Raw genomic sequence first — 26,520 nt, forward strand, 5'->3', positions numbered from 1 at the left:
ACTCCGATATCATCATAAGGTGTTTTGTGTGTTGGGCATTATGCCGGTCGTATGATCTAAACACTGTTACATGAGTTTCCAGATAAGTTGGTCACTTGCTTTATTTGTTAAACAGCAGTGAAAAAGAACTAGAAAGATTAATAATCATAAGAATATTTTGAACCAGTCATATTTTCGCGACTTTTCGATATGCTGTGCAGTGGTTAATAAATTATTTTCTTTTACTATCGTATTTAGTTTTATGTTATAACACTTACACAGGTCTTTTTTTTGAGAAAATTGCTTCAAATATTTCGGTAGAAAAGGGGTATAGGTTTTTGTTCATTTCACCAAACATTATTGGCTATCACTTTTTTCTTCAAATTTATCTAAACAAAAATATTAGTTGACGGAACAAAAACATCCTGTGTGTGGCCTTTTAATAAACGGGCATTCATGTGAAATAATTTTTTAGACATGTTAAAATAATGTATTTGAGATCCAATATTGGATTACAAATGGGTGCATGAATGGTTTATAGGTGAAACTATTTCCTAATGTCAAAAGATTCAGATTACTTTGAACATATTAAATGTGGATGGTATGATTTATTCGATGGCAGGTATGTCTTCTCTAAAGGTATACTTAATAACATTTGTTGACGATTTATAGAAAAATTGTAGCAATGAATAATTGAGTTCAAAGTAAAGATATAATTACAATTAATGTATTGTGATATCAAACAAATTATAAGAACACAATTGAAAATGATGTGTTTGAAATAGCGTTTTGGTTTAATTGTGTATTTTGTTTTACCGAGACATGGGTTATGGGATTTATCACCTTAGTAAGGCGAAATATCGGATATGCTTCAATGATAAAAGTAAAAATATATCCTTTTCTAAATGAGTCCGATTACTGAAACCCAAATTTCTACAGGTGTGTGTTAGGTTTTTTTGTTATTTTATGATGATTTATTCGTTGAAAGGTATGTCGTCATTTTTTAAGTACACAATACTTCATACTTTATAACGTTGATGTCTCATGATACTTAAATTGAATATAAGAAGTATGCTTCAATAATGGCAATTAAAAATAATAAAAATAACCGATATGACAAGTACTTGGTAGATGTCAAATAAACTCGTATGGCTATAATAAATCTGGGTAAGCCATTGTCTACAGGTTTATAATTGAGAAATCAATGCATTCTGAATTTCTACCTTGTTGCATAAAACTGTAATTCCAGATGTAAATTGCATTGAATTTTATGACTTCAATAAAGAGATATAATTTCATATCAGAAAAACATCCGTAAACTAATAAATGACTTTGATTACTGAAAAACATATCAGATGGACTTTTGGTTTCGGTGGAGGTTTAACGTCTCACATGCATGTGCTTTGTAATTCAATTCACAAAAAAAACTTTCCTAAGAGTTTCTTTAAATAAATATAACTCCAAAAACAAAATACAATATACTTTGAAGGGATGGTTTTGGAAGAAATACAGAGGAACTTTTTAAAGTTTAAAAACATCGTTTATAGTGAATACATATCATACGCAAACTTTAGTTTTGCTTTTGTACAATGTTTTAAATCGGTTTGCCCCTAAGGAAACGAATAGTTATAGTCTACGTCCGACCACCATTTAACCTTTGATGAAATAGGGTGTCTGTTTAATTAGCTATATGGGTTGATTAGCGACTTTCCTTATTGAATTTTTCTCGGAGATCAGTATTTTTGTAATTTTACTTTGTACAAGTATTAAGCCACGTCCGTCAAAATAAAAACATTATACCCGATGTCTCATGTAAAAAAAACAATTGGAAAAACACGTTAAACATGTTAAATAATTTCATGCGTTCGAAGCGCTTTTCCGATAAAATGTGTGATTTTATCTGCACGTTTAAAACCCGCGCACACACATTTTGATGGATCAGCGAGTAGTATGTTGCAAAATGTCTTTCCATATCCAGAATACTCTCTGTTTTATTTTGCATTTAAAACCTCTCGGACCTTTATACCGGATGGCTTCAATTACAAGACCTAATTATTATATTCATTGTTTATCTGTTCGCAACCCGAATATGCATGAACTATCTTCTACTGAAAGCTACACAACCTAGCACCGTTTGGCCATCGATCGTGTGTGCTTATGGTTAATATATCGTCAGTGGTTTTAATTTTGTTTATATTGTTGATGTGTTCTTTACAGTGAATCTTAATATTCTACTTCTGTTCCATAACAATTGTTTTATTTCATATAGTTAAAACATTAGTTACAGACGTACCAGCCAGATATAAGAAAAGCTAAAATGGTATTCGTGTTGCTGATTATAATACACACAACTTTTAAGTTGGTTGTAATAGCTCAACGTAAGTACATGTTTTGTTTTCGAGCTTAACTCAATATTTTGCAATTTTTGTTGTTTTTTCCCTTTTTGATTGTATTTGTTTTCGTGTTGTATATTCTACAAGGACCAGAATAACCAAATATAATGGAACTGTTATTGCTATGCGTGTGTCCATATTGCGTTTCATTTTTAACACCGTTCAAAGAGAGGCAAAAGATACCAGAAGAACATTCAAACTCGGATATTGAATACAAACAGCCAGCGTCATGGCTAAACAAAAATGCTGAAATGCAGTTTATTTTATTTTTGTTTGGTTCGTCAGCATGAACATAACGTATTATCAGCTTTGACTTAGTAAAGAACATTTAATCAACGTATACAGGTATAGGGGAATGGATTGAGATTTCAATCAACATGTTTAACCCCACATCAAATGTGCTCCTGTCCCAAGTCAGGAGCCTCTGGCCTTTGTCAGTCAGGTATGATTTTTCATTTTAGTTTCTTGTGTATAATTCGGAGTTTAGTATGCCGTCCCTTATCAGTGTGCTAGTATGCATTTTCATTGGGGGTCAGATAAAGGACGCCCACGAATGCGGGAGTTTCTCACGACATTTAAGCCCCGTTTGTGACCTTTGGCTGTTGTCTGCTCTATGGTCGGGTTGTTGTCGCTATTACACATTCCAGTTTCCATTCTCAATTTTATCTATATATTTGACTTTCTTAAAAAAAAAAAAAAAATCAGTGGTCATCACAATACACCAACTATACCTTATAACATGACGTTCTACTATCCACATTATTTCATTAATAATAACAGATGCTAATTTATATTATTGTTTGTACTAGCATAATAACTAAATAGTCGTCCTTTGTTAAAAATGACAATTTTCGGAACAAGAATCGAACAAATCTTGTTGACGGATTAACATGAAACGTTTGCATATTGGTATAAAAATAAAGAACAGCTTAACAAAATTTGTGCAGCAATATATTAGACATTAACAACAATGCAAGTGACATTGTTTATCAACATTTTAGTATGATCGTCCAATCATTTCAATGCAAGTTTCTATCATCGAACAATTTTAACTTGCAACACCTTTCGATGGAAGAAAGAAAGACTACTAGATTCGAGATCTGGATACTGCGTCACACTAGATTGGCATGACAAAAAATGTTGAACAGGTATCTACGACTACCTGTTACTCGGTGAATATGACGAATATGTTTTTGTGCTACTTGGTGTAGAAACATCTATGGTTATCACTATTCAAAGCAATACTGAATTAAGCTTTAACCTCAGTCACACACGTATATAACCATTGCCCGTGGATAAGATGCATCAAACAAATGTCTCAATGACACGAACCTAGGCAATATTAAATTTGACTGAAAATACTTCCCTTATTTATAGATAAGTTTTTTTCCTATTATATCTTTCTAGTATCACACTCTATTTTGACCAAAATAATTATTAACAATCACTTGTTGTAAGATCTTAACATTGACGACTGCACGTTCTGCATTCACATGTATTACTCGGTTATACTTCATAACAACGGTTGATCCTTACAAGACTAATTTCACCCTGTGACCAAATGTTTCTTGAAAAACAATGTAGAATATACCAAAGACCATTCAGATTCAGTCAAGATAAGCTTTGATTTTTAAATGTTTTCAGCATTGTTTGTCTCATAAAGGTACTCTTAAGACCACGACAGGGCTGCTGTCGCACTTATTCATTTGTTTTATTTTCAGGTTACAGATTTTCGTAGACCATTTGCATTTCTACCTATCAAATTACATTTTTTAGTGCAACTTGACACGACAATCCTGTGGTTTATAAATAACATGCAAACAGGCAGCCTGTTTTCAAAATAATATATCCATGAAATATACCAATCAGAAGGATATACGTTCAAAGACACTTAACTGAAAAATGTTGTAATACAGAGTCAGTGAGAAGGGTTCTACAATCTACTGAAGACATTTTGTGTTATCACTGTATCTAAATGCATTATCATGTTATTAAGTAAGCGTTATCATAAATAAGTCTCTTATCTAATAGTATGTATACGACAGAAAGTTCTTCGGTGTCAAAAATACAAATAATATTTACTTAACAAGTGTAAACCAACCTCATCTATACATTTGGTCATTATTAAGTATTAAATATAGATTATCTGTTATCTGTTATATAATAATTTATTAAATAGATAATCTTACACCATATGGAACAGCTACGCAAAGTTCCTGGCTTGAAGGTGGTCATGGTCATGCTCAATTTGCTATACAACCACCTATATCAAATGCATTTAGTATGACAATATGTTCCCATACAGCCTTAAGTAATAAACCAGCATGGTGGATGTTTCAATTTTCTGTCGAATCTGCCTTTATCACAGAAGTTCAAATATACTACAGACACGGGGGTAAGTTGTAGATATAACCATACACTTGTCGTGAATGCTGAGTATTAGAGTTTTGTAAGCAAGGCATGTGTTCCATCTATACATTTATTATCAGTAATGCTCGAAACAACAAATGATTTTTGTTGTAGCGCAACACATTGCTGACAAATATTTCAGTTTAAACATGTACAACCATATTTTTACTTATACAAAATACAGCAAAAAAAATTGTTTGCTGATGGAATTATTTGTTAATGTCTTGGCTTCGTTACATAAAATATTATGCTAGCCGAGGAAATTGTTGCATTATATAACACGTCGTTGTTTCGATTGTAAACTTTATTTTGAAGACATTTAATATTCTTTTCTTCTCAACTCAAAACACGCATATTAGACCATAATGAACAACACAGTTTTACTATAATCTGCATAGTAAAAACTACAAGACGCAGACCTAAATACAACTGTATATTTTGTATATACACTTTGTTCATTGTATGTCCTCATAAATGAAAGAAAAAATATTTTAGGACTAAATGTAAGTTCTCCATAGTTTTTTTAAACGCTAGATGCGACAATTCATATTTCCACATATGTTCCTTCAATCCCATCTTTCTTTTTTGCGTTTTTGACTTAATCTAGCTTAACTATAATCTCATAGATATAGGAAGATATGATATTATTTCGAAAAAGACAACTCTCCATCCAAGTTACAATTTATAAAGGTAAACCATTAAAGGTCAAGGTACGGCATTCAACAGGGGGATTTGCCTCACACACAACAAAAAGCTATAGCACCTGAAAAATATTTGTATAAAACCATTTAAACAGGCAAACCAACCGTATAGTCTATACAAAAAAGAGAATCGAGAAACACTTATGAACAACATCAACAAACGACATGTACTGAACATTAGATTCCGGACTCAGGACAGATGCAAACATAATAAATGTATACTTACCATCAGAATCAATTATATGCTGTTAACGGCGTTTTATTCAGGAAAGCATCTCATTGGATATATATACATGTTGATCATGTGTAACTTTCATAACAATAAGAAACAATACAATCATTGCGATAGCCTTTAAACAAATTAGCAATTTTGCTAAATAACTGTGCAGGGAATAAAACATGAATAAGTGAAATGATGCGTAAAGACTGTTTAATATTTCCAACAAAAAATGGACAAATGAAGAACAGTTTAGGTAATGACGGAACTAATAGAGATAGATTTGTCTTTTTCTCTAAATATTAATTTTACCTCGATAACAAAAAGGCATTTATTCAATTTGAATTTTGTGCATCAATATTAAATTCCACTGCACGTATGTTATCTTCTTTGTATTGTACTGCTGTTTTTTTTTGTTTTTTTTTGTTGTTTTTATTTTTTTTGGGGGGGGGGTGGAAAAAAAAGCACAGCTTTGTTGTAATCGTCTTGTTATTTTTACTAATGATCGTTACATACATATGGAAATACAAATGTTTGCATGATAAATATGATGCATTGCAAAACCTTGATAGGAAGTAAAAAGTAATTTCAATGGCAAATACATCAGAGAAATTACAAATTGTCAACCTTTTGGTATACAAGATAACGTTTTATTTGGATACAAAATATCTTCGCAAAAACAGGCACAAATCTTCAATTCGCTAGACTGTTACAATGCCCTTAAATTGATGTGTTATTTATCTATAATAAGTATATAACGATATAAATTCTTCCCAAACTCTATACAATGAGTAACCCGAAATACAATTAATTTAATACTTATAAAGATGTTCTCATTTTATTTGTTTTTTATTAGCTCACCTGGCCCAGAGGGCCAAGTGAGCTTTTCCCATCACTTGGCGTCCGTCGTCGTCGTCCGTCGTCGTTAACTTTTACAAAAATATTCTCCTCTAAAACAACTGGGCCAAATTAAACCAAACTTGGCCACAATCATCATTTGGGTATCTAGTTTCAAAAATGTGTCCAGTGACCCGGCCACCACGTCTAAAAATAGAACATAGGGGTTAAATACTTTTTTTGGCTTATAACTTAAAAATATAAGCATTTAGAACAAATCTGACATGAAGTAAAATTGTTTATCAGGTCAAAATCTATCTGCCCTGACATTTTTAGATGAATTGGACAACCTGTTGTTGGGTTGCTGTCCCTGAATTGGTATTTTTTTAGGAAATTTTGCTGTTTTTGGTTATTATCTTGAACATTATTATAGATAGAGATAAACTGTAAACAACAATAATGTGCAGCAGTCAGATTTACAAATAAGTCAACATGACCAAAATGGTCAGTTGACCCCTTAAGGAGTTCTTGCCCTATATAGTCAATTTTTAACCATTTTTCGTAAATCTTAGTAATCTTTTACAAAAATCTTCTCCTCTGAAACTACTGGGCCAAATTAATCCAATCTTGGCCACAATCATCTTTGGGGTATCTAGTTTAAAAAATGTGTCCGGTGACCCGACCATCCAACCAAGATGGCCACCATGGCTAAAAATAGAACATAGGGGTAACATGCAGTTTTTGGCTCAAAACTCAAAAACCAAAGCATTTAGAGAAAATCTGACATGAGGTAAAATTGTTTATCAGGACAAAATCTATCTGCCCTGAAATTTTAAGATAAATAGGACAACCCGATGGTGGGTTGCTGCACCTGAATTGGTAATTTTAAGGAAATTTTGCTGTTTTTGGTTATTATCTTGAATATTATTATTGAAAGAGATAAACTGTAAACAACAATTATGTTCAGCAAAGTAAGATTAACAAATAAGTCAACATGACCGAAATGGTCAATTGACCCCCTAAGGAGTTATTGTCCTTTACAGTCAATTTTAAACAATATTCCACTGAAACTACTGGGCCAAGTTCATTATATATAGAGTTAATGGTAAGCAGCAAGCATGTTCAGTAAAGTAAGATGTACAAACACATCATCATCATCAAACACAATTTTGTGATGAATCCATCTGCGTCCTTTGTTTAATATTCACATAGACCAAGGTGAGCGACACAGGCTCTTTAGAGCCTCTAGTTTCTTTTATGTTTGTCAAAATGATTTGCATTGAAACGAAAATATTCATAACAGATCAATGAATGACGTTTAGTTGTTTAATTCGATAGCTTTTTAATTTTTATAAACCAAAGAATCCATACTCCCCCATCTTGACGCGGCCGATTGCGTTAAAACAAATGCAAACATATTTTCTCCTACTTCCGATTATGCAGTGAAAATATTTAGAAATGAATTAATGTGCAAGATTCGTGAAAATACACAATTCCGATTGGTTTACGATACAGTTATCATTTTTCATAGTCTTACATAATTAGCAATACCATTTTAAATCGTATTGAATATAAAATTGAGAATGGATATGTCTGTTTATAATTTCGTCAGTTGAATTGTTGATTCCTGTAATGGTATTGGTTCTTGATTTCGAACAGTGGTTTACATCTTTGGTCGTAAAGCCATATGATGTTAAGTATTGTACAATTCTACCCTTAGTATTAAAATTTGGTAATAAGAAGTTTTTAAAATTATGTGATGCCAAGAGAGTCTACAAATACTCTGATTGAGGTTAATGTCAAATCAAATATCAGTATACGTGTAAACTACTGTTAATGGTATGTCATTAATTACAGCTGCCTATCGTATGGATGGATTTAAGTTATATGTAACCAACACATCAACTATTCCACCTATTGGTTATCTATGTTATGAAGATCCCGATCCTGGTTTTCCAAACATCACTCAGACAATTCCATGTTTACAATTTGGAAAATATTTAATATATTACGACACTAAAGGAGATATAGAATACGGACCTTTGGTGGAATTATGCTATGTCGCTATTTATGGTTGGTATTATATCATTAGTCATAAGTAAAATCATAAAAATACTCTGAGGAAAATTCAAAAAGGAAAATCCCTAATCAAATGGCAAAATAAAATGTTAAAACACACAAAATGAATGAACAACATTTGTTATATTCCTGACTTGGCACAGGCATTTTCAAATGTAGGAAATGGTGGACTGAACCTGGTTTTATAGCGCTAAACCTCTCATTTGTACGACTGTCGTATCAAATTTCATTATATTTACAACGATGAGTGAACAAAACAGACATAATCGGTTAAATAGTCAAACATATGGTTACAGTAGTCATCACTGTGTTACATTAGTTATTATTAGTCATAGCATTTCTGTTTTTCCTTAAAAATATTTGACTTAAATTTTACATCTCTTGTTATTGTATTCCAAAACGACGTATCAAAATAAATCATAGCGTAACAACAGAATTAGGCGGAGTTAAACATGTTAACTTACCCTTCTTGTGCACTTGAAACTACCCCTAGTTTTTGGTGGGAATCGTGTTGCTTATTCTTTATTTTTCATGTTGTGTCATGTGTACTTTTGTTTGTCTATTTGTCCTTTTCATGTTTAGCCATGCCGTTGTCAGTTTATTTTCGATTTATGAGATTGACTGTCCCTCTGGTATCTTTTATTCCCCTTTTAGTGGAATCTCAACCCCCCTTCTAACAGTGGTTCATCAGCAACAGTACAAAATAAGAACGCTAAAGGCTTAACTCATCAGATAGATAAAAATTCACAAGTGAACGTGGACGGGTACTTTTACATCCCAACAACAAAAAGACAATAGACAATAGGTACAGATCTGAGAGTACTGCCAGTTAATTGACAGCTATTTTAAGCCCCTTACACCTAATAAAAAAGCAGGCATCTAAGAATAAATTATCAATCCATACACATCCAACATCCAATGTAAAAGATTTTGTAAAGACGTAAAAAACAGTCTGAGAACAAAATGATCTTGTACAATACCTGAATACAGATATCGACAGATTGTAGATCCGTAAAGGTGTATATGTATATAACATACAAGAAATATTTAGTGCTCTTAATTTACTGATAACAAAATCAATGTTTATACCAATAAAACAATATTCAATGATCTTACTAGAGTGTTGAAATGATAACCTTTTACAATAAGTTTATTATAAGGGTCGACAAGTTTACCTAAACTTTCGGGCACGGTTACCAACATGTCCGTAAAAATGAGGATGTGCTATCCCGTTGTAAATAAGTTTTCTATAGGTTTCAACTAAACTTCAAAACCAAATATTTATATCCATGAACAAATTTAGTAAAGGTTTTGAGTAATTTTTGGTAACGAAATCCCTGACTTAATAGTTTACCAGTAATACATATACATTTTCCTGTACTATTGTGGGGACGATATCTTATAATATAACTCTGATAAAATACACAACAGCTTTGTAGTTTGACGTTTACTAGTTACTAAGAAAAGATAAGGAGACGTCGCCGTGTGACGTCGACCTTAGATACAATGTGACTTCCGATACGTTGCCGGTCCCGCGGTCTTCTCGACATTCTCGGGGCCTAAAAAAAATACTTTACGTAGAAAAGAAAATTGAAATACAATATATAAATTACATTAAATTACGATTAAAGTCACTCAAATTAAAAAAAATGATTCACAGTTCTTTCACAGGTGAACTAACGTATTTCATAAAACAAATTCGCATACCATTAACAGTCCATCATAATTGCATAACACATTTTCAAACAAAATATGCTCGAAAAAGTCGAGTGCACCCTACACCTATGTAGACGTATATTTTGCTTGTCCTGTTTTGAAGTTATATTTTCTATTGGATTTGGATATTACCAGCCGGAAATAGTTAAAAACACTTTCTAAACAGTTATGTAAGTTTAATTACTGACATTTTTGCAAAAATAATGCCTTTATATGATGTTTTGTGAACTTTACTTCTTCATGTGAAAATATTGAGGCTCGCAGAAGGGACATTATAATGGAGAAATTACCAAAACCATTAGTTGCACTCATTAACAGTATAGTAGATGAATATGAACAATTTACTTGGAATTCGAATTACCTAGGTGATAAAATGCGAATTTCGTTGATTTGGACCAGAGGTGAATTGGTGAATGTAAACAAAAGTGTAAAGCATAAGTCGAGATCTAACAAAGACAGGGACACTAAACGATTAAAAACGTGGCAAGATAAAATAATAGAGAATACACAAAACGACGACGATCTAGACACTAGTGACATAGAAAGCGATAGTTCGGAGGAAGATATGAGTGAGTCGTGTGATGAAAATCAGCAAATGGACAAGGTAGATCTCCCGCTAGTAGCCCCCGTGAAGGTACATATTAAACCTGTAACGAAAATTACTCAGCCGGTACGAGTATCTATAAACAGGCCGATCAATAACAACAATGAATCGCCACCTGAAAAAAGAGTTTGTCGTAGTTCGATATGTGGAACGAATGTGGAAATTAAAAAACAAAGTGTACACACAAATATAAAGGAATGTGAACGTGTAGAAATAGATGACGAAATAAAAACAGTCGCATCCAAATCGATAATAACAGGGAACAGTCCGTGTAACGATAGCCATTATCAGAAAATAGTGTTTAATAGACGACCAGAAGGCGATCTGGTATTAGGAAAAATTAAAAAGAGAGATACAATAGTTATTTGTAATATAACAAACCAGAAAATAAATCATGTGAATCTTGATACGAACAAATCAGGTTATGAAGACATAATGTATTACATTAATAGATTTAGAGATTTGAGAAAAACGGACGATGAAGAAATTAGTAGTTATGTTTTTCATGTTCCGAAATTAGAAAGATACGCGGAAGTTCACAAACTTTGTCCGTGGTGTTTTGTGGAATGAACAGTTATTGGAAAAAAAACAAGATCCGTTTCATGCGTGAATTAACTCTTTAATTATATTGTTTATTATGTATCAAAATTTAGGCTTGGAAACCAACCTATTTTTGTAAGGACTTAAAAATATTAGTTAAATATAACATTTGCGTATGCTAACATTTTGTGTATTTTTATTGTACTGGTTCAAAGGCTATTTTATTCATAAAAATGAAGATATAAAAAAAAAGAAAGTATATTTATACAATTAGTTTATTATAGGATAGATTGATTTAAAAAGTTACATTGGTATAATCAGTTTAGTATATGAAAATTTGATGATTTAGAGTAAATGAGCGATTTGTTGACTTAGAGTAAATGAGCGATTTGTTAGTTTTTTTCTTTTCAGGGAAAAATGACAATAATTGACATAAATGTTTTATATGTGAAATTGTAATCTGTGATATGTATATAGAAGTGAGATTATAATAAAGATAAAAAAAAAAAAAAAAAAAAAAAAAAAAAATATGCTCGATCATACTTTACTCCGAAAGTCCATAAATATATGTAATGCTCTATTTAATCGTTGTCGTGTTTCCATGGTAACTTTGCATAATCTTTGTCGTCGCGAAACTCTATTGAAGTTCTTATATAGTTCTCTTTTTCGTCGTGTACTTGTTGAAATTCAACTTCCCGATCTTCAATCTTCCTTAACGCTTCTAAGTTGTGTTCCTCTGTTTGATGTGAAATAAGTACATTGGAAATACTTGACACTGTTGGTAGCTTTGATTTTTCTGAATTAAACGGTCCAGAAAGTAAGTACCCTAATTTTGATTTGACAGCGGTGGGTCCGTTTCCGCGTACAACTTTATCTTGAACTATTTCCCAATAAAAATCGGCTCCAATTAATAGTGAAATTTCGAAGGTTTCCTTTTGCGTAACTGGATGTGCGAGCTTAAGATCTTGTAAATAGGTACTTTTCCTGTCAATGAAACGAATGTGGTTCTGTTTCGGCGTAGCTATCATAGGAACGATTAATGCATGTATTTGGATTTTATGTCCAGTTTCAGTTTCAACATAAACTGTGGCTTTATCGAGTCGCCTAGCATTAGTGTGGGTTTCTCCAAATGATGAAAGTTGAATCTTTTCGGCTCCTTCTCTCTGTAGGTTTAATTTTCGCACAAGATTCTCCGTTACAACAGACCTTTGAGCGCCTTCATCAAACAAAATATTCGTATCTGTGCAATGATGATCTGACCAAACGGGGGCCACGGCAGTTTTCAACAATACTTTTGAGTGAGTTCGTGCTGACGAGTGTACTATTGTTGAGTCTTATTGTATCTCGGTATCCTTCACCAAATTAACTACAGTCGGTGTAGATGTCGTACGTTCGTTCGTACAACTGTGAGCGGAATCTTTCGTGTCAGTGAAACGGTTTTCACTTCTCTGGTCGGGGTTCGCGGTGTGTTCAACTTCATTACATAAACTAGTGTGGTGTCGTTTACCACAGTTACGACATGAGCTTTTCGATTTGCATTCTTTTATGTGATGTGTACCGAGGCAGTTGAAACATAAATTGTTACGTTTAACAATAGCGATGCGTTCATCTAAATCGCGTAATTTCTGGCAGTTGGCAGGCGAATGAATGTCTTTGCAGAAAATGCACGGCTTTTCTATTAAATGCTGATTAACATTTCTAGTACTTGCATTGTGTTTTCTTTGTGAGTTAGCACCGGTGAAAAGGGTAGAATACGAAATATCACTTTCCGTCTGCGTAACTTGTCCGGCTTCCATGATTTGTATCCTTTGTGTATACTTCTTCTAAGATCTCGTAATAGCCAATTTGTCGTACCGTGCTCCCGCGCGAGATACTTTCTAATTTCTCCGGGCAGTTTGCTGATTATAATCGGGACTAATAAATTACCGTATGAGTCCTGTGTCTGTCCAAGCGATTCAAGTCCTCTAACTAAACTCTCTATTTTGTCATAAAACATTCTCAGGCTTATGAGGTCATCTCGGGGTAGCGTTATATCAAGCAGTGCTTGTAGGTGTGCTTGTGTGATTTTATGAGTCTGTCCAAAACTCTCTATCAGAACATTAACGGCTTCGGCATAATTAGCGTTAGTTAGAGAAAATCCGGCAATTGTCTGAGTGGCTTCGTTTTCTAATTGGGCCTTCAAATAATTAAACTTTTGAACATCTGTCAATGTTGGGTTGTAATGAACTGCTGATTCGTACGAATCCCAAAAGCTTGGCCATTCTAATATATTGCCACTAAATGTAGGTAAAGTTTATTTTGGCAAACGGTGATTGCTGGATATAGCGGACGGGACAGCATAGCTTGACGTGGGAATTGATGTTGCAATTTAGCTTGTCTCTGTTAAAATGCGAGGGGCATCATTTGACTGTGGCAATGACGGGGCGACATAACTTTTCTGTACAATTTCGGGTGAACTAGTAGGGATGAACGGTGGACTGTCTACATTTAAAACTTGATAAGACGAATGTGATGGTTGATTGGAAATAGGTTGTAATGTTTTATCTATGAATATCTTAAAATGTCTCAGTTTAGTAACAAAATTTGTAGTATACTCATCTGTGTCTACGATTTCCGTCTCTATATCCTCTGTTTCCGATGCGTTCTCAATTTGGTCATTCAGTGTGTCGAGTAACTTCTTCTTCTGTTGTCGATTTTCATATGTGGCTAACAGCTCCTCTCTGTCGAATTCAGAACTTTCTTTTGCGTCGGCAAATTTTCGTAAAAGTCTGGTAACGGCACTACGATTACCCGTTCTTCTGGATTTCAGCTTTGGTAGCTCCATTAGTCACGGCACCATAAATGTGGGGACGATATCTTATAATATAACTCTGATAAAATACACAACAGCTTTGTAGTTTGACGTTTACTAGTTACTAATAAAAGATAAGGAGACGTCGCCGTGTGACGTCGACCTTAGATACAATGTGACTTCCGATACGTTGCCGGTCCCGCGGTCTTCTCGACAACTATATCACCATAATAGCACCATATTCTGATCGATTTGTTCTATTAAGTTTGTCTGAAAGTCTGGTATGATTGAGTCGGTCGTTGGTGTTTAATATTTTTTTGTTAACCTTTTTTTGTACTTTGTGTTATCCATGTATGTATTACATAGTACAGGTAAACCGAATCGTAAAACATTTCAGGATGCCCAAAAGGTATGTGGGGTCCAAATTGTAACAACGCATGCTCATCTTTATGCGTAAGTCAACACTGTCATCCTGAAAATGGTTCCTGTGTTTACGGATGTGACCCACAGCAATGTTTGAATACTATATGCGACATATACAGAGGCGCTTGTACAAAAGGGTGTGCAACTGGATGGGAAGGGCAGTACTGTTTATGTACCAGATGTAGGTATATCTTTCTGAAAGTAATCGATTTTAACGTAATCTAGAAGACTTTCCATATAACATGTATAAAAATGAAATATATTTGAATTAGACAGAGATGAAAATGTTTGTTATATTTTTGGAAAGTCACTGTGAAAATATTATCTTTTATTAAGCCATCATATAACCTATATATTGAGAATACATTCTAGTTATTACATTATCAAAGGCGTTGTTGTTCTTTTCAGCTATTTAAAACTCAGTTTATTTCGAAAAAGTGCAAACATTTTTTTTTTTATTTAACAATGTATTGTATTTTACATGTTAGTCATTAATTGTTTAAACTGCCGATAGCTTTAATTAACATTTTAATATACCTATGTCTGTATATACATTTACATAAAAAGAAAGCTTTGCTTATTTGCTTTAAACTCACATATATCAGAAAGAAAGTTTGTTTTTCATGTTCATTTAACGTACATCGGTCAACATTTACTATAATGGGATGTTATGTTCCCCATTTTATAGTCTTGTTGAAAATAGCTACAGTTCGTATGTTACTTGTTTACCTATTCTACAGAAGTGCATAATGTTAATAATTGAAATATACGCAGATATTACTCTATGTCTCAATATTTGAAAGGTGAAATTGCATTTACACCATATAATGCTCAAATTGATTTAGAATAAATTAGTATGCATACCATAAAATAATATTTATTGATAATTTGAATATGTCATTTTCACACTATTTACCAGTGTATTGTATACAAAATCATTATACCTTCCAAAAGTTTCATTTATGTTTTCCTTTCCGATCATTTTGACATAATTAATATTTTTTGTATATTTTGTTCCATAATATCATGCCACTCAATTGGTCCAAGGTAAAGCAGCTTCTAATGAGACCATCACCAACAAGCCAATGTACAGTATACCGTAAACTGTGTACACACGTGAATAAGAGACGTATTATAAATGCTTCATAATATCTGGACTTACTACAGATCTGCTGGTAAGATAACTAAATTGTATCTTAATATAATTGAAAAAAAATGGAAAACAACACGTTTTATAATGTATTGCGTCCGAAGCGCTTTTCTGGATTTACCTTCATCAGGAACGCTCAAAGCCAAACATTTTAAATCCGAAGATGTACAAGTACCGAAAATCGTTGAAGAGCTATATGTCAAAAATACCCAAAATAAATAGCCAAATTCGTCTAAAGCCAACTTTGCCTGAGGGAGTTGAAAACTTAGTTTCATAATAATTTCAAAAATTTGAAAACGGACAATTTAAGTAAAGTTTGTTAAATCATGTCAGTTCCGAAGCACTGACTACTGAGGTGATGATACCCTTGGGGACTGATAGTCCACCAGCAGAGGTATCGACCCAGTGATGTAAAAAATGGAAAACAACACGTTTTATAATTTATTGCGTCCGAAGCGCTTTTCTGGATTTACCTTCACCAGGAACGCTCAAAGCCAAACATTTGAAATCCGAAGATGTATAAGTACCGAAAATCGTTGAAGAGCTATATGTCAAAAATACCCCAAATAAATAGCCAAATTCGTCTAAAGCCAACTTTGCCTGAGGGAGTTGAAACCTTAGTTTCATAATAATTTCAAAAATTTGAAAACGGACAATTTAAGTAAAGTTTGTTAAATCATGTCAGTACCGAAGCACTGACTACTGAGCTGATGATACCCTCGGGGACTGAAAGTCCACCAGCAGAGGTATCGACCCAGTGATGTAAAAAATGGAAAACAACACGTTTTATAATTTATTGCGTCCGAAGCGCTTTTCTGGATTGAACTTTCTTAAATCGGAAACGATATCAAGAATGTCAAACGATATCAAGCGCTCAATAAAAAACAGGCAATCGACAATAACAAATGTTTGATTTATTTATTTTTGAAACTGTGATAGTAAAAAAAACATACAGGAAGCCAAAGTACACATAGATGTCCGTTTACACCATTTACAATCTAAAAAAAGTTTGAATAACGTGGTAATGTATATTTACAAGTAATTACAAATTTAAAGGACATTCGCCTCTCTTGTTTTAAATTTTGTTCAGATATTCGGAATCCACTGGTTTTAATTTAGTGCAAATAACATGACCAAATTTGGTTTGCTAACCCCTGCTATTATTTTAGTAATTTTATTACATATATGTAAAGATCTTATTAAATACTTGTTATTTATCATGATTTTTAAAAGAAAAAGGATGTCAATGTAATGTAGTTTCAATATTGTTCAATACTTTCAATTGAACAATCTTTAAAAAATCTTGTTATTTTAAAACAGAGTAGCAAACATCCTTAACCCATTTTCATCAGTTAAAGTTATACAACTGTTGTAATGGGTATAGATACATGTACGTAATCATATTAATCGCTTGAATGCGTTGTTCTAGATGGAAGTCTGTCAAAATGTATAGTTTAGGAATATTTTTTTTATATATACAGCGGAACTGATGAATTCAGCTGAAATAACAGCTATTTCTTTGTGTTAATGTGACCTGACAAAGTTTAATCATATTTAATTTGCTTAATTAAAGAAAAATGGACGAGACACTAGTAAATAGTTATCATAGGCACAATCATTGACAATTAATACACAAGACGCGCGTTCCATCTACATAAGACTCATCAGTGACATAGTCATAGTAAATTATATTTATGACGTCTTCTCTTCGATATAATATGACTTTACATGTATTATAATATATGAGCCTCCATGAAAAACAAATACATATTTCATATAATCTGAGCCACTATATTCCAGAATGTAGAAATAACGAATAAAGACAACACAATAATGATAACGTGAATACTCATTGGTAGGTACAATGTCGATGACAGTTTTTAAGTATTCAATTCTGTTTTTTATTGTAAGAATATATGTGGAAAAATAATGGTTGATATATTGTACACTGTAACAAAATGAAAGACTGCATCGCAGGCAGGTTAATGCAGTTTATAAAAAAAATAGCAATAATTTTCGGTGTTTGCATCGCAATCTAAATCTGACGTCATTTTCCCAACTATACGACACGTGATTGGCTAGAACGTTTCGTCGACGTCAGATTTTAGCTTGTCACCAACAGCTGATCGGGCACCTTGTTATGATAGAAGTCAGTGTCTTCAGTTCGACAACAACACGTTAATATAGATGTGGGTTGCTTATATTTTGAGGTACGTTAGTTTTAAATTATTTAAGCTATCTGTCGAGGATCTTGGATATCCATTTCATTCACGATTATGAATGTAGTCTGAAGAGAAAGCTGCATGTTTACTTAAAAAATGTGGTTATTTACACGTTTCGCTGTCAACATGATGTGGTCAGTCTGTTGAAACTTCCTTAAAATAATTTTTCACGTTTACACTATCTTAATTACTTGCTTATAAACAATCCAATCTGTCTTTATTGACTATTGACTATACAAATATAATATTCACGTCCACATTTTGCAGACTGACCAGGGACAATTAATGAGGGTCAAATGTTTAAATTTGGGACCCATGTTCAACCATGCAACGTATCGAAGGAGTAGAATTTGTTAAAATGCCCGATCAACATGCCGGCTGAGGCCCGCCACCTTTCACCTATGCCTTTACATAGTATTTGTGTGTTTGTGTAGATCTTGTCAAATTTAACACACTTATAAAACAATTTACATCAACAGATCAATCTTAATTTTGTGTATTTTATTTTACAACCTGATGTGTTTACAATTGAGTATTAATTGAAACCTTTCAGTAATTATTGTAACTTCTTTTGCAGATTGATTTACAACTGGCACACATAAGTTGACAGTTAATGCATAAAGAGTGTAGTTTCTATAACATCAATTATGAGGTCTATACACAATTAAATGTAAGTATCAATTATATTATAATGTATGATTCCTAGGGTCCTTCAGTTCTATATTTTATATCATACCATTTTCTATATTAATCTTTATCTATTTTGCCCAGTATTCTCTATTCTTTGTATTTTAACACACCATAATTTTCTTTTATTATCAGTCTTTTCTTAATCTTTAATTTCTCAGCCTTTTTGCTTAAGGGATTATTACATGATTGGTGTATCTATTCTGTAAACACCACCCAGACCCTCAGTTTAGGTGAATATAATTAAGTTATCTGGCGTATTATGTCACACCCACCCCATATTGATTATTAAAGTCATATTGATTATTAATAACAAATTGGCAAAGCAATGTGATGGGTAAATTATATATCAGTTATAGAAAGTTGTATTTATAAACTTTATTGTACTTTTACAGACAATTCATCAATTAAACTTTGTGTCAAGTTTACAGTTTACTTTTAATTCAAAAATAATTAAGGAATATACAAATGTGACAATTTTGACTGAAGTTTTCTATTTGTATCATAACATGAATACCAATAACTTTTAAATGCCATTAATGGTTTACATATTTTTTTCAGTACATGCATGAAGATTACTTGGAGGGAATGGTGTCATACAAGTTAGTTTTTTAAAACTATGATAGCCTAACTGAAATTTGAAAAAAGTAATCAAAGAAAAAGAGTGACCACTTCTGTCTTTAATATGAAGATATACAAGGAAATTGCTAGACATTTTGTAACCATGTATGAGGATAGCTTTAGATATATATACATGAAAAGAAAGTGAAATCAATGTTTTTAAGATAAAATCTTGATGACATATAACAAAAATATAACAGTGCTGATTATAAAAACCCCATGCCATGTCACATGTAACTTTGGAATGCAGCAGTTTTCAGTATGACACTAAAAGGAAGGATTTTATTACTTTTAAAACTGACACTTGAACATTGAAAACAGAGAAATAAAGGTTTTACATCAGAGGAAATGACTGTGCACTTCTTTCTTGAAGGATCAACACACAAAAGGAAATATTCATATCATTATGCATCATGTGCAGTAGTTAAGATAATTTTGGATATATACATAAAACTGTGAACTAAGTGATAATTATAATTCAAACATCATATGTGGTACCTGCATGTGCTTACTGGTATATATATATATATATATTGTAATTCACAACATTTTACATGAATATATAGGAATATTCTTTGCATGATGCATGTGAAATAAAAAAAAAACACAAGTAAAGGAATAAGGAATTATCTAGTACTGCATTATCATATGAAAACCAGCAGAATGATATATGTCTACATTTATTATGGATCATGGAAACCTACAAGGAAGTATATATTGTGTGCATTGTTATATCAGAATTATCAGTTTTAATTCAATGTGACATGCAATGCTTTTTGTTTTAATTTTGAGAAAACTTTTTGAAATGAATGAAAAATTATAAGTTTCTTTGACTTTGAAACCTTTGAAATGTCAATAGTCATACTTGTATGTAATAGGCAGATAATACTCATACATGCATAAAACTTTATTGAATAAACAAATAGTTTCATCTCAAGGAAATTTCTTTTTTTAGTGTTTTTTTTTAATTTACTGTTTTGTACTGGAAAAACTGCAATGAATGAGTGATGCATGTTCTAAAAATGAACATAGCTCTAGAAATTATTTCTTATAGCTGATATAGTTTTAAATAAGACCCATTCACACATGTGATGTGAAATTAACTGATCCTTATAATTCAGTGAATTAATTAAAAATGTTTTTAAATAAAAAACAAAAAACATTGAAAAAACTTTAACAGGGCTGAGCAGATAAATATTTCTCGTAAAACATGAGTTTGATAGAAGCCTTCAAGGGGCTTCATACTACCATGCAGTTGTGCTTGTTAAAGTGTTTTCACTATCTTGAGAATCATTTTGTTTTAGAAATACTGTTTTGTCGTTCGTCATCACGTTATTTCACTATGCTAAACCTTGGTAATCTAAAAAGCCGTAAAGACCCTATGATATTAAAATTTCAGGAAGTAAGCAAGATAATTATTTTGCAAATTGCAATCGGCACACGTATATGTATGTGTAGTTAGAAATGAACATATGGTTACGAAAACCCTTACAAAGTATAACGTCAGAGTATTCCCCTTTTTTTCTCTTCGTATGCATGGTGATTCTTTAAAGATTCATGAACAACTCAAGTATGAAAATGTGAAAACAACAACATTATTTTACATCTTTAATGTGTTAATCTCTAGTCAGAAACTATCGAAATGTCGATTATTTCTTTCCCGGCATTTTCACACCGAAAAGGGGAATAATCCATCTGTCATGATCTGAATCAGTACAGTGTTTAAATGTCGCCGAGTAAGGACTTGAATATCATTCATCTATAAAGATCGCATTGGCACACCCCGTTAACATTTATTAATCTCTTTAAAACTTGGCATATTTATTCTTGGAAAGCTCACGAATACGGAGATTGCTGTTTCTTGTTTTTAAAATGATTACAACATTTCTAAAATTGGCAAAATAGTTGACTTTTGGTGTGGCCACGGTTGAATTGTATGTCACTTCTGTTATTTTCTATTATAAAAGGGCACATTTAAAGAATGAAACAGCTGTTACGTTAAAGATAACATATTTGTCAAACAAATACAACTTTATTTTTAATCATTTGTCTAGTTCTATGGGGTGCGCCAGGCTCTTGAAGTTGGACGTTCGCACGCCATCTTTGAACGGTGCCCGTTTCCATGGCAACCAGGTGGGGGGTTCTGAGACACCATAAATTGAAACTTTGGATGATATTAGGGATGATATAAATAAGTTCTGGGTATGGAAGTTTCTAGACAAAAAATCTAAATAATTTCAAATTTCATTGATTTTTATATGAATAAATAGCCGATTTACTCTCGAACAGCATTAACCTACCTGCGATTGTTCAATACCAGGAAAAATCAATATGTGTTTGTATTTATGAGTAGTGAATTATTATTTCGTTTTGAGAGCATTTTGATTATATTAATTACATATGTAACATTTTGTAATGTGTTAGTAAGTTAAGTAATCATACATGTATTAGCGCAATATCTTAAATATTCGACTAAACGAGATATATAGAATCTATAAACTATTCATTATGACTTGTATTTCAATTATAATTTAATTTTGGATGTAACACGTCTTCTGATTGACTAACGTTATTTTGTTATCAGCCCATTAACATAATTTAGTCATGTGACCGTGACGTCATCAACGTTTTTTCATAGTTTTCTTCCGTTTAAAATGAAATTTAAGATTTAATTATAAGAAATGACTGTAAAATTTGTTCTGTCTACTCGAAATACCATTATTCAGTGTGCACCAAATTTTTTATGATAATTCTTCATAGACAAATATTACAGTCTTTCCTTAAGGAGATCCGTCTGTAATTCATTAATACTGTAATATTCTTCACTTCTGCAATGATTCATTTGTTATTCTAATGCAATTATTTTGTAACAAATGTTCTGATTGGATGACAGCAAGCGTAAAATTCTCAATCTCCTTGTCTGTAACTAAGGAAGCCAACATTTTGAATTTCGGAATATATTGACATGTTATTTCTACAATAATAAACAAAAAACTCACATGTTGCGCCTAAAAATCTTCTTTTTATCAAATTTTATTACATTCTGAAGCGGCACAGAAGCCGGAGAACGCCCAGTGTTTATGTTTGACGCCGGAAGCATACCTATGACGTCACCTAGTGTAGGCACCAAAGAAGATAATATTTTTTCGCGGAATTTTCTTTTATAAAGATTTTACACTGAAATAATGATTGCAATTTATTTATAAACTTGTTTTGCATTAGAATAGAGATAACCGTATTGTATTTGAAGCTTTTCGGACGTCCATCGGAAGTTTTACTGTCGCAAATACCCGTGTACCTGTCTCCGCTCCGCGTCTCCAGGTAAACTAAATTTGCGACAGTAAAACTACCGATGGACGTCCTTAAAGCTTCAAATACAATACAGTTATCTCTTAATTCATTGCCCACAATTTTTAGTATAAAACACAACTTTGTTTTACTTAATGGATACATATATACATTTTTCGTAACACAACATTTAGCCCACAAAACGATATGCACAAGTTACTCCTTTCGTGTTACTTGTGATAAGATAACTGATACGCTCACAAAGCATCCCATACAATTTATTCGTTAATGTTGTATCTATGATTTCACTAACAATCGGTTAAGGCACACCCTTTAACTAGCCGAATACAGAATACTGAATTGAATACAATGTTTGTGGCAAAATGTATGCAAACCTTCATGCATCTAAGACTAAACTATCAATTCGTACACATCAAACATCCAATGGATTTAGTGTAAAGACGTCATAAACAGCCAGAGAAAAACATGACCTTGTGCTATGCCAAGTTACAGGTATCGACAGATTGTAGATCTATGAATATGTTTATGTATTTTCCGGACCATATGAGTATTTGGACCATACGCGTATACTCAGATGGGACGACCATACGCGTATGGTCCGACCGTACGCGTATGGTCGGACCATATGAGAATAATACTCGTTTGGTTATTAACGGGCCGGACCATTTGAGTATTTGGACCATATAGGTATTTTTTTCAAATTACATTATAAACGTATCAATACAAAAACTATCTAAAAAAAACAATGATGGTTACATGACAATGTATTAATTTATAATTCAAAGACTACGTAAAAACTAAATATTGATGCCCTAGTTAGTTTTCATCGCTAATTACACTCTTGCATGTAGGCTTGATGTGACAGTTACGTCCACACGGTAACATAGCTTTTTTTTTAGCATTTACTAGTCCTTGTTGTGCACGATCATTTTCATTTACATCTTTTGTTTGCGAATGAAAAGTTAGCCTTTTTGCAGCTGCGTACAGTGATTTCGAGGTCTTTGGCCATTCCGATATATCTACGATGTTTTTTAAGAAACTCTAGATCTTAAATATCGTAACACGACTGCAATACACCATATTCACAAGACAACTTTAATAAAATGTGTTACTTTCAATTGACTTCTTGTGCAACAGTTAATTTAGATTTTTTTGAAATTCACTCGTAATATAACAAATCGATAAAAACCATTGGTAATGACCGTCGGTAATGACCATCGGCAATGACCATTGGAATAAAATGTGTTTATTATAGTTTTGACAAGTAAATAAAATTAACTATTTGAAACTTCTAATTTTTTTTAGGTAATCTTTTTGTTATGATTATATAAATTAATATAAAATTACCTATATGATAGCGTCTTGATAATGAACAGTCATACCATATGAAGATTTGAGACGTATTAAAGTAAACTGTAACAGAGTGTTAATTACAGCGACCATATGAGTATATACCCATATGGTCATGACCATACGCGTATGGTCCAAATACTCATATGGTCCGGAACATGTATATAACATACTAGTAATATTTAGTTTTATGTTGACTTTGCATTTGATTTTAGTGGTTTATATAATTATTGAATTGTCTAATGTTTGTATAACAAAGAAGATGTTGTATGATTGCCAACGTGACAACTCTCAACCAGGGACCAAATGACGTAGGAGCCTGTAATTTAGTGGTTGTCATTTGTGTATGTTTTACATACTTGTTTTCCGTTCATATTTTCATAAATAAGGCCGTTAGTTTTTCTCGTTTGAATTGTTTACATTTTCGTATCGGGGCCTTTTGTTGAAGGCCTTGCGGTGACATATAGTTGTTAATGTCTGTGACATTTTGGTCTTTTGTGAATAGTTGTCTCATTGGCAATCATAACACACCTTCTTTTTTATATTCATAGCAAACACTTGTGATGAACTCGGAAAGGTAGGCATTTCCTATTCCACTAGGACATTTTTGTCTCGTTTGTGGTATCAGAAACTATGCGATTAGTTGCACTCATTGTTCCATGTATCGCACTGAAAAAATGACGTCACTGTCCTACATGAAGTGGAACTCATCCGTGATTATCTGTGATATTGATATCTGAAAGGTTGTGTCATCTATAAGTCTCAGCTGACATTGGTGATGAAAACAATTGCATCATGTCATGTAATTATTTCAAGGATGTAAGATGTTAATACTTACCACAATATTGTAAACAAATAAAAATGTTATTAAATTCAAACAAGTATGTTCACCCAAAATATTGTTGAGCTTGAGAAACTTTGTAAATTTATTAAATCTATTTCTGTGAAACTCTATCCTCCTGGTAAAAACAGCTATATATGTTTATTTATCTTTTGTGTAAATATTTTTTATCATATCATTATGTATTTCGCACATGCTATATCTTATATATATAATATATAATATTGTAATATCTTCTCTGTAACTAGGTATTTGGTTTATGAAAATAAAGATCTACGTATCTAATAAAACTCAGTTTATTTTTTACTAATGAGTTTTGATGTCCCTTTCGTAACCGTCGCCGTTCCTAAACAACACTTTTGAAGGTGATAAACTGCTTTTAGTTCAGTAGATGTTATTCAAACATACATCTTTGTTTATCAAGTAATTCAAATCATGAACATTTTGAAACTTAAAGTCATAAGAAACCTGAAATCAAAAAAAAATAATGCGTATGTTTTTCATAACTCAATCGATAGTTTTCATTGTAAAACTTATGTAAATATATTTTTTCTGAAGAAAATTCTTTAATTTATTCATATTTAGAAGAAGTTTACTTTATTTGAATTGCTTCCTTCCAGCAAGCAATTCCCCCGATATATTTTCCGTATGCAAGGTGACCTCAGTGTGACCCATCTCGTAAAAATCCGGTGACCACAATACGCATGGATGTCCTTAAAATAAACTATTATCTGAATTTACATGTTAAACACGTGCTTAATTTCCATGCTTTTTTGTTTATTTTTCGTCAATTGTTGACAAACAGGTGACAATCGTTAAACTTCGGCTTCAAAACACGAATTTTAATTACCTGCCATATTTTCACAACAACACTGACCGATTGAAAAAAAATTGACGATTATACGAAGTTTACACGAAAAAAATGATAAATTCGAGCACAGAAGACTAAGTTTATGATGTTTGTATGCATTGGTTTAATAATTGGAAGAACATTATTTTTCACCGGTCACTCGTTTCTTATGACTTTAAGTCGGGGATTATCGTCTTCACGGAAATTTAGTTATACATAAACACATGCATGGATCTACAATCTGTTGATACCTGTAACTTGGCATTGAACAATGTCATGTTTTCTCTGGCTGTTTATGACGTCTTTACACTAAATCAATTGGATGTTGGATGTGTACGACTTGATAGTTTAGTCTTAGATGCATAATTTTTTTAGTAGTTGTTAGTGGCTTTGAACTAGCTTTAAGATACCTGCAAGTACTCTCAAATCTGTTCCTAGTGTCTTTTTGTTGTCGGGCTGTAGAAGTACCCGGCCACGTCAACTTGTATTTTTGTCTATCTGATGAGTAAAGTCTTTTTCAACTGATTTTTGGAGTTACATTATTTGAGTATGTGCCTGTCCCTAGTCAGGTGCCTGCAATTGAGTGGTTGTTGTTTGTTTATGTGTAACATATTTGGTTTTTAGGTTTTTCTTATATATAAATAAGGCCGTTTGTTTTCTCGTTTGAATTGTTTTATATTGTTTAATCAGGGCTTTTTATAGCTGACTATGCGGTATAGGCTTTGCTCATTGTTGAAGGCCGTATGTGACCTGTATTTGTTAATGTCTGTGTCTTTTTGGTCTTTTGTAGACAGTTGTTTC

General features: G+C 32.5%; 1 protein-coding gene across 1 annotated transcript; it reads left to right on the forward strand.

The window, feature by feature from the left end:
• The first annotated feature begins 594 nt into the window (after window positions 1–594).
• LOC134683043 (uncharacterized) lies at window positions 595–17,805 on the forward strand. Its single transcript, XM_063542108.1, has 5 exons — window positions 595–601; window positions 4,552–4,767; window positions 8,394–8,609; window positions 14,664–15,864; window positions 17,640–17,805. The coding sequence occupies exons 1-4, from the start codon at window positions 595–597 to the stop codon at window positions 14,912–14,914; spliced, it is 690 nt and encodes a 229-aa protein (XP_063398178.1). The 3' UTR covers window positions 14,915–15,864; window positions 17,640–17,805.
• The last annotated feature ends 8,715 nt before the right edge of the window (window positions 17,806–26,520 follow it).

The sequence above is a fragment of the Mytilus trossulus genome, chromosome 1, assembly GCF_036588685.1.
Source record: "Mytilus trossulus isolate FHL-02 chromosome 1, PNRI_Mtr1.1.1.hap1, whole genome shotgun sequence".
Classification (NCBI taxonomy): Eukaryota; Metazoa; Mollusca; class Bivalvia; order Mytilida; family Mytilidae; genus Mytilus; species Mytilus trossulus.